This window comes from Bactrocera latifrons, unplaced genomic scaffold (assembly GCF_001853355.1).
Source record: "Bactrocera latifrons isolate USDA-ARS-PBARC rearing strain unplaced genomic scaffold, ASM185335v1 scaffold_99, whole genome shotgun sequence".
Lineage (NCBI taxonomy): Eukaryota > Metazoa > Arthropoda > Insecta > Diptera > Tephritidae > Bactrocera > Bactrocera latifrons.
In genome coordinates, this window is record NW_017537700.1 from 1,125,349 (window position 1) to 1,136,003 (window position 10,655).

Genomic DNA, 10,655 nt, shown 5'->3' on the forward strand with positions numbered 1-10,655 from the left:
AGACAAGAAATGACGAGTTCGTAGATGGGTGTAATTGRACCACTGCCACGTCAACAAAACGGCATTAAACAAAACCCCTAAAAAGTGCCAAGTAACCAAGCATTAAACTAAGAAATAGAAATGTAATTTGGCACAGGGAATCGAAGTAGCTATGGGCACCTGTGGGCAAAACAATTAGGAGAAGTGGGCATGGCCCCGCTTTTTAGTAAGTTGATGTGCATATCACCAAAACCGTTAAAGCCACAACAACCACATTTACTGAGCGCAAATATTATAAGAACTCCTACCAAGAGAGTGAAAATGAATGAAATCAGAAAACCACCCGCCCATTCCCATTAATGGTACTATTTAAACCTATTAATTAACTAATAACGACAGAGACAGAAAATTTTATTTCTGAAATAGTATAAGAGCACTTTATGCGAGCYGGTGTGAAAATTGKACGATGCGTGTGGCACCGCCCACTTTTTGGGRRAATYCCTTATCTCGGGACCCGAAAAACCTATTTAGAWTAAATTTGGTACGGGAAATTTTTCTCATATTTCTATATCAMGGTGTGAAAACGGAYTACAACCATGCCTACTTTCCATAGAGCACAATTTTAAATTCYATTTGACTCTTTCACGTTCCAGTACAGCAATCAAGAAGTAACCCATATAAAAGGATAAAATTTCGCACTTCCTGTTATTAAAATATGCCACCTTACCACCAAAAACTTGCCCAACTCAAACCAAAATTGTTCAAGGTCAATATTTTCCTCAGCTCATATCCCTAATATGAAAAAAAGAACTTCCTGGTGACTTTCTACTGGATATATCGGGCAATAGTTGAAAAAATGAATAAAATTAGGCGAAGACTTGACCCATATAACAATATCAGGATTTTCGAWCTTCCGGCTGACTTTACTCCATATCATTTGTGATTATTAGTGAGGTACCTTAAGAGGAGAGATACCTCTAGTACCGTTACAAAAAGTAATTTTTTCCAATTTTATTATGGAAGAATAAAAACAGATCACATCCGATTTTTTAACATATATGTATATTAAGAGGTATTATTGAACTACAAAATAAAAATTATTTTATGTCAAAAAAAACTAAATTTTTGCGGCCGTCAAGTTCTTGGCTGGGCTTCTTATCTGAAACGAAAAAATTATTATTTTTTAATCTGGAAGCTTTTATCAAGTGCATAGTGGAGCGTTTTTGAGAATTTCGAAAAATTGGGGATTAGGCCAGGATTTTGTATACATTGCCATTTTTACCTGTGTTTGTCGAAATCAAAATAGTTAAACAACTTTCAAAATGAYATTTTTCTCGAAAAAGCGCTCTATCACGCACATGAGTATAAAATTGTATATAAAATACGTTTTAGTTCAAGTAAATCAGTTAAATAATTCGATCGCAATTTTGACGGCCGGATGAAAAAAGTTAGGTTCGAGGAAACGAGCTTCAGTATGAAATATTCGGAGTAAACCAATGAAACTTCAGGACTATATTTTTGAATAGTTTTTCTATTGATTAGAGCGAAAAAATCTTTTTTTTTTAATTTTTTGAAAATTCTAAAGGTATATCATATCCTCTCTTAATTAAACCCAGGGAACATTTTTTTTAGTATGGGGCATGATAATAGTTAATAGATAAAATCGGGTCGATACTACCCCAATTCCCGTAGACTGTAATGATTTTCATTTTTCTAATAAACCTTATGCCGAATATGTCTTCCAGTGTATGAGCTATATGTATATAGTAAAATAAATACAATTACTTGGATTTCGATCCTCTGGTTGACATCTTAATGGGTCAGTAGGGTAATAATTTTTCTTTTTTTTTTCTCCTTCCTTATTCCTTTAGAATTATGTAGAAAYCCCTTTTTCATTGGAAGGTTTCGAAAAAGGCCCAAAAATAATAATACCGCCCGTCGTTCGGAACGCTCGGAGTGCCTCACCTCAAACTTTAAACGCGTTAAAATTAAAACTAAAAAACAAAAAAAAGACGTTAATTACTTTTTTATTTATCAACATTTTTTCATGATTCTAGTAGGGCCGATAACCACTCACGTACTTTTTAAGAATAAATTGGGTTTTTGTGTTTCAGACTATCCAAACTTGAGAAATCATGTCCGCCAGTGAAAATACGCCTCTCATTCACCCAGCCATTTCTCCGACAGACGTTATTAAAAAATTCCGAAAATATTTGTTTATACCCTCCACGACATACCTCATGATATGTGAAAAAAAAATTCTATTGTAGAGTAAAAATTTCAATGGAAAAAATATTTCAAAAAAAGGCCATATTACCCTATTGACCTTAACATATTTCCCTGGCTTTGATTCTGGCAAGTTGCTAAAGTATAAAATGTTCGGTTACACTCGAACGGTTGCGCTTCCTTACTGGTTTATTATWATTATTTACTCATGTATAATAATCATTTCAGTGTTTGCTTTCGCTTATTAACAAAAGAGCGGGGAGCTGGAGCAACAACTGATTTGGACGATCATACCGAAATTCGTCTTGAAGTGATCTACGACCTCGTTTGAACGCAGCTCTGGTCCTGTCTATCTATMTCATCTATGCCCTATTGATGAGTTAACCCACATCGAAAGTTGTAAAAAATAATGGTGCGAATATGTTGCCGATTTKAATACATTTTTTAATCGAGTTGAATACTTTAAATTACTGTGAACAACACAAATGATGCTCGGTTGTCAAAACGATGTGAGTAWGCAAAGCATCAAAAATGTCAAACTTTACGATAAAGTTGTGAGTTTCAGATTGCAWCACTAATGTTGTTAAGTCCCGAAATATAAAATGCAACTTAGTACCTTAGACCTCGTATACCATTATCTCTAGATTTGAAAAGTGGAGTTTTGGAGAAAAATTTGTATGAAATGTTTTAGAATTTTTAGAATTCAAATTAACAATGAWGTTTACAAAAATGTTAATTTCGAAACTCTAAGAGAGTTTTTTACTATTACTAAAACTCTCGTGTTCCTATTAAGAGCTTTTAAACCATGAACATGGTGTATTAAGTGTCTTACGAAGCTTATAACAGCCAGACGGAAAGGTTGGGGAATCCATAATATATATTMTATACTAAACAATAAAAGCTTGACGATGCCATGCCGGTCTGTCTGTATATAAGCGAATCGTCCTAAAATTTTGCACACGCCCTTTTCTCCTCACGAAGTTGCTTATTTGCAGCTATCAAATAATATACTACTATAATATTAGCTTGTCAAAAAAGTCTTGCGGTATTTTCGCTAGTGGGAGCTGAGAGCGCGTAGTTCTAGTTCTCTTCGTCGCATCGGGTCTTATTTCACGCGCTAACACGTGTTTGATTGATTGTCATTTCTTTTAAGTCGTTCGTGAGTTATAGCGTCGCAAACATGGAGCAAAATAAAGAGAAAATACGGCATAGTTTACAGTACTACTACGATAAAGGCAAAAAAGAACCTCAAGCCGAAAATAAAATTTGTGTAGTTTATGGACCCGATACAGTTTCCATTTCCACCGCACAACGATGGTTTCAACGTTTTCGTTCTGGTGTAGAGGTGTCGAAGATGCGCCACGCTCCGGAAAGCATGTCGTCGAAAATTGCGATAAAATCGCTGAATTGCTCGAAAGTGACCGGCATAGTAGCAGYCGTAGCATCGGTTAAGAGCTGGGCATGAGTCATCAAAAAAAATTKTATGAACAATTGAAAATTCAATAAAAAAAAATCGTAAGACTTTTTTGATAACCTAATATATAGCTATCAAAATAATGGTCTTGTATAGAAAACTTTTAAATTAGACGAGGTATSTTCATGAAATTTAGCACGGATTATAATTCAAAAATTGTCATAAAGTTCGGGGAAAACAAGAAAAAAACGTTAACTTCGACTGCATTGTAGTTTCGGGCAGCCGAAGTAACCGAATTTTCTTATTTTGGTTTGAGTTCGCTGTCGGTGTAAAAAATTTCGCCGAAGTCGAACTTACCTGCTTAAGTACATACCTTCCTTCCTTCAAACAAAATAGATTGCACGATTATTACATGTGTTCTTCCAGGTATATATTTATTTATTTAAGTTAACGGARAAGAAACCAGAGACACCAAGAGAGCAAACAATCGACTATTACTGCCACAAATTTTATTGTCGATTTCCAAAATTTAATTGGCAGCAAATGCGGGAGCAGCACCCATTGCAACTGGTTGTGGGCGCAGAGGCGGCGACGAGTYGAAGGCARAGCTGCAGTGATTTAAGGATCTTAGATATAYACTTGTACATACATATGTATAATATGTGTTGGTTGTGGTATCTAACACTTTGTTGTTGTTGTTGCTRCTGTTGTTGKTTTCGTTGATCATGCGGTTATGTAGTTGGCGATTTGTGTCTTCAATTGTCTGCCRCGTCGCCTACTTGACACTTGTGGAGTTTCCCTAATTGCTGTTGTTGTTGCTGCTGCTGTTGCATTCCTGTGGAATTTGTTGTTGCGTCTGCAATAATATTGATATTGTCGCTACTACTGCGGTTGTTAATGTTCTCATTGTTGTTGTTGTTGTTGTTGCTGGTACACTTATTGCCACCAATGGTGGTGGTGGCAACAATTTATGAGCGCCTTCGGCCGACTTGAGTTGCCATTTTACATTATTGCCCACTTATTGGCATAGCATTGTTGGAGTGCATGTTTTTGTTGTTGTTGCAGGAGCWCTGTTGTTGTTCTTGTAGTGCTTGTTGTCACTGGTGGCAGCTGTTGCAACTAGTTGGTGTTGATTGTTAACACCATTTAATGTGCGCACATTCGGTATTGTTGTTGTAACGCTTGTGYTTTGTTGTTGTTGTCGTCATTGTGATCGCCATTGTCGCTTTGTCGTTGCTGGTGACTTCGTTAGCGTAACTTTGATTTAGAAATTTGTAACAGCAACCAAACCGACTCTCCCTCACCGCCTCTCTCACTCTCAACGCACACCCTCACTCGCAAGTCTGCAGGCATTGTTAGAAAATTCCTATTTGTTGTTGCATACTGATCATATCATCGTAGTTGCTGACTGTTTGTTGGCTTKGCTGCTAGCGTTTGTTGTCCGCAATAATTTTCTGTTACATTTAACAGGGTTAAAAATAAGGCTACTAATGCTGCAACTGTTGCTGCCTCACATGCTTCGGTTGCATGCAACGCAGTTCGTTGGTAGTTAGTTTGAGCTTTTTCATACATAAACACATACACATGAACGCCGCAATTATTTGCGCCAATTTCCGAGTGTTGATTTCTGTGCCATCGTCGTTGCACTCGTCGCGAAGCCYAGAAAATTTTTTCGCTGCCGATTTTGCTGTTTTTTTATTCTCTGATTTCTTTGTTTTTGTTAATGTAATGACATTTGCTATGTGAGCCTCTCTCACTGCCGCCTGCCATTGTTTTCTGCATCTGGCATTTGGCTGTGCCTCCATCTCTTTCGTACTTGATTAGAGATTTGCTCGGGTCATGCCTGGGTTGTCAGGCTAAACAAACAAAATTCGCATGAAAAGTGTCATTTATTTATTTTAATTTGCACCAATGACAGTTCGTTTGGTTTAGTTTGTAGTTTTGACACTCGCGTGACAGTGTCTTTTCGATTAACAGTTGCCAATCTCGAAACTTATACAATATGCTCACGTTACACTTTCTTAGGATATGGTACGAGAAAGCGCCTCTAATAATGAAACTTCAATTTAGAAAGTTTGATCAATTTGTGACAGAGTTTAGATAGAGAATGTGTTAACTAAAAAAGTGAACACATTGGATAGGAAGGGATAGTTGAGCAGGGTTAATAATAATTTGATAATATAAAATATTTATCTTAATTCCAAATACAGTTGGGTTTTCAAGCAGAAATGAACTCRAAACATCTTACATAATTTTCGGTGAATTTTTTATAGAGTTTTTTGTTTTAATCTGGAATCTCTACAGGCCATCTTGTATATTGGTATGTAACTTTTGAATATATTAAAAAAAAAAAACAAGAACAACAAAAACATCCCTTTAAAAATACAGAATTTTCCTTATAAGAACTAGATTTTGATCGGTCGGTTTGTACAATAGCTACATACTATAGTGGTCCAATATCGGTGGTTCGGACAAATCAGCAGCTGCTTTTGAGGATCCAAACTTTCAATTAGAACTCTCAAAACCTAAGAGACTAATTCCCGTATATGCAAACGGGCTGTTAGAGATACATGGATAAATGGGCTCAGCTCGTAACGCTTAGCATTCATGTTATGTACTTTACAGGGCCTCCGACGTTTACTTCTGGATGTTAAACACTTTGTGGCAACGTCATTATACTCTGTTCTGGAGATATTATAATTAGATACTTCTATTTAATTTAGCTGTTTACAATTTATATGAGCTCTACTTCGATTATAACATGGTCGCAGTAATCACGAATGAAAAATTGGTTTTTAACTTTTTAACTSCCTTTTCATTACTCTTCCGAACATATCGCAACGATTTTAGCAAAATTCGTCAATTAAACTTATACTCCGTTTTTAAAATAGCTCCACATAGCACTCATCAATGCAGCTACATGCTATAGTGGTCCGATATCGTCGGTTCCGAAAGATGAAAAGTTTCTTGGCGAGAAAAGAACGTGTGTAAAATTTCGGATCAATGCCTCAAAACTGAGCGGCTTGTTTGCGAATATACAGAAGGACAGACGAACATGGCTAAATCGACTCAATTTTGTCGCGTTGATCATTTATATATTTATTTATAGAGGGTAGTCAAAAAAGTCTTTTCGCATTTCTAATCAAACTTCAACTTATTTTTTTCTTATATTTATAATGAACTTTAATGAACCAGATATGTACCATTTTGGTCGACAACTTATTTTCAATTACTTGCTTCAATCTCATCAGTTGTTCACAGTAAAATGTAGAATCAATGGTTTGACCAGGCTGGAGCAGCACATAGTGAATAATTCCTTTAAAATCCCACCAAATACTCAGCAAACCTTTCGAGGCGTCAATCCTGGTTTAGCGACCATTTGTTGAGCTTCACCAAGCTTTCACATCAATATTAATACCATTTCTAAATCTCCTYTCTATAAATGCGGTCGCTACGTAAAAGAGAGTAGATTGATTAAAACGATTTATTTTAGTATCAAGCTCATGTTATGTTTGTATTTATTGCTATTAAATGATAAGATAGTTAACCATTTAGTTAGTCTATAAYAGCTTTCTAATTTAGCTGCCTCAATGAAATTGAATACGAGGAGSTATCTGTAAAACTTATTGTGCATTATGAGTTAATTAAAACTATTTTTACCTCTGAAGAGCTTCGTTTTCCCTTCAACATCCAGCACCACAACTCTTATGAATGCAATAAGGCGATAAGGCATTGCAAAAATAACTAATAAATTTAGATAACGAATTGTAAAATCTGAAGTATTTGAAGTGATCAGTAGGTACAAAAGTGGCGCGAGCTTCATTGTTTGACTTCTACAATTGAAGCCCCACGAAATACGGAAGATAAACATTTTCAATTTGAGGGCAGCATTGCAATGACAAATAACGAGAAGCGCAGCGAAGGTGATTTCATTATCCCGGAATGGCTGAACGATGCATTTTTCCAAAACGTTCTGAAAAACATCGAAACTGAAAACGCGAAGGTGTGTGTCCGTATTACAAATTCACAACTTTTTGAAATAAAACTTCAATTTTTAGATCACCAATTTAGAGCTGAAACCAGGCACATTGARAAATGATAACTACGCAAGCATTTTGTTTCGAGCCAAAGTCACCTATAGATTGCCGTCGCAGCCAACACAAGAGAAGGTTTCATCGTTCATATTAAARGTYGAACCATTCATGGAGGGAAACAAGAAAGAAGTGACGAAAAATTATAGTTATTTTGATACGGAAATAACCATGTATACWAAAGTGCTGCCGATGATCGAAAAGGTGCTAAGACAATATGGCGACAACACCATTTTGGGACCAAAGTGAGTAAACCAAAGCTAAACAACAGATCGACAATGAAGGTAAATTTTTAAATGTTTTTTGGAAAAGGCTCATCGCCTCCAGCACCACCACACCGTCATATGTGGTTTTTGAAGATTTAGCACTCAAAGGCTACACCACAATAGGGTACCGTCATCCCAATTTGGAGGAAATGAAAATTACTCTTCTCAAACTGGCAAAATTGCATGCCATCAGCTACAAATTGTGCAAGGAAGAGGTGAGCAAAACAAACATATTTTGAAACTAGAACTTCTTTCAATGGACTTGTACGTTTTTTTTAGGAGGACAATATCATAATGACTTTAGATAAGGGCTCAATGAACTCTGCCGACCCCACTACATTTCCACATGTTAAATATGGTATTAGATTTCTGAAGGAGATCCTAAGCGAAAGCGGTGATTTGAAACAATATGTGCCATACATCGCATCCGTCGAACACTTACTATGCGAAAAGTCGATCGATATGTTTAACGAAGCCGGCAGTGGTAAACGCGATGGCATCTTTGTGGTCAACCATGGGGACTTTCATTTGAAAAACATAATGATAAAGAAAAATGAGGACACACTGACTGATGTTATGCTGGTAAGCAAAGCAGTTTACTATATAACTTAATAAAAGAATTACTGATTTCTGCTCCTTACCCTTTTCTGTGTGTAGCTTGACTATCAAATCAGCATATTCGGTTCGCCGGCGATTGATCTTCATTATGCGTTCATAATGATGTTTGGCCCAGAAATGCGTCGTGATCACTATGACGAGCTACTCTATTTCTATATCACGAATTTTCAAGAGACACTGCGCAAAACGGAATACAAAGGTCACATTCCTACACATATAGAAATTCGCCAGGAATTGRCAAAACATAGATATTGGGGTAAGTCAAGGATTATACTACAAATTCGTAAGGTTTCAAGATCACGTTTTTGATTCCGATAACTTTATTTTTCCTAAAGTGTGTAGTTGGTTCTACATACATATAGTATATCGAAATGGGGATCGACAGCTTAAACCCCATGAACTTTAATCCGAACTAAACWTCCCACTTTTAAYGCATTCAGWAACAAGCTTACTTGGCCTTATCTCGGTTTTTCTCATAGCCCCGCTTGCACTGTAATTGTCATCCAACCTTTCTTGTCTGCTTTAGTCATGGTTTGTGTGTCGAGTCTAAGTTGTATTGCATTTTGAAGTAGCCTTCTACGTTGTTGCTCTATAGCTCTTTGGTGTTTGATTATTTTGGCTGCCACTTCGCACACGGCTTTCTCTTATCTAGTGATTCCAYCAATTGAAACACTAGATTTTCTGGTGTTGGGTCTATCGCGAATGCCTTTTTTTTTAAAAGGAAGAAAGGCACTTCCTCATATTTCGCACAATGGAACACTGTGTGCTTCACATACTCGATGATCTCGTYTCCGCAATATTTGCACGCATGTATAATGCATGTCGTTGTATTCGTGTTTTAATCGCTTCAAATATGATTTGAAACATCCGTGTTCAGTGAGAATTTGGATTAGGTGAACATCTACTTCATCRTGAGATCTTTTTAGCCATAGTTTAATATTGGGAATTAGCCGGAATGTCCAGCGACCACTTCGTTTGTCTTCACATCGTTTTTGCCAGCGCTTCACCATATTTGCTGTGGCTTCTCTTTTTGTGTTCTGGTTGTTACTTTCTCGTTTGARGGGTATGTGAGCTCTCTGGCTAAGCGGTCTAATGGGTGTAAGCTTGCGATTACTAGGGCAGCATCTTCGGATACCTGACGAAACGCGGAGCAGATTCTGAATGCGCTAAAGGTTTACGTGGAAAATAGGCTGCTTTCGCTGTCGTACATGACAGACTACAATTTCATGTTTAAATTGTGTAAAACTGTTAATGACATTGAGAATTAAAACATTTACATACATTTTTCATAAACAGGACTTTTTTTACTCCTCTGTTTCCTATTATTCAACTATATATTGGCCGATGAGAATAAGGATATTGCGGAGGTGCTCGAAAATGCGGAAGTACTAAGAAAAGAATTGGAAGACCCAAAACTTCTGGATGAGTTACGAGTGCTACTGTCAAGATTTCTATATAATGGCTATTTTGAAATGTAATAAATATAAAAAATACTAATATTTGTAAAAAAAATAGTTTACTAAAAACCAATCCTGCTATAAAATCATGAGCTTATTAGTTGATTACGACAAAGATGTATTATTAAGGATAATTTGGAGAAATAATAAATTTGTGAAGTTATTTAATTTTAAATAAGTACTTAGCCTACAAAGAAAAACAAAAATTTGAYGTCCATCATTTTCATATTTTGAAACAGACAGAATACAATGGATATGTCAGCAGTCCATAGCCCAATTCGACCAATTCCTTMATGGCGTTGGCGAAGTATAATTCGATGTACCACATTATGATAATGGAAAGGGGCGTTTTCGCCTAGTAAAATCCTGTGACTATTTTAGTGGGCGTCCAAGGTATTGATGCTTGGCAATCCCTTTCCCGCTGGGACAATCATCGCCCGGTTCGCTGGCAAATCCGATTGGTGGACTGTACTGTAGATGACATTATATTCACTCACGGATCTCATACCTCCGGCGAATCAGGAAATATAGTCGAAACGCTGTTTGGCGCCAATTGGAGATATCAAGTGTAGCTAGGACCTTTTCCGCCTGGTATTTCCAATGG

At 36.6% G+C, this 10,655-nt stretch overlaps 1 protein-coding gene across 1 annotated transcript; it reads left to right on the forward strand.

Moving 5' to 3' along the window:
• Nucleotides 1-7,483: 7,483 nt before the first annotated feature.
• On the forward strand, nucleotides 7,484-10,174 carry LOC108978003. The gene is made up of 6 exons (XM_018948034.1): nucleotides 7,484-7,622; nucleotides 7,678-7,955; nucleotides 8,023-8,191; nucleotides 8,256-8,558; nucleotides 8,634-8,850; nucleotides 9,891-10,174. The coding sequence occupies exons 1-6, from the start codon at nucleotides 7,515-7,517 to the stop codon at nucleotides 10,070-10,072; spliced, it is 1,257 nt and encodes a 418-aa protein (XP_018803579.1). The 5' UTR covers nucleotides 7,484-7,514; the 3' UTR covers nucleotides 10,073-10,174.
• Nucleotides 10,175-10,655: the final 481 nt, after the last annotated feature.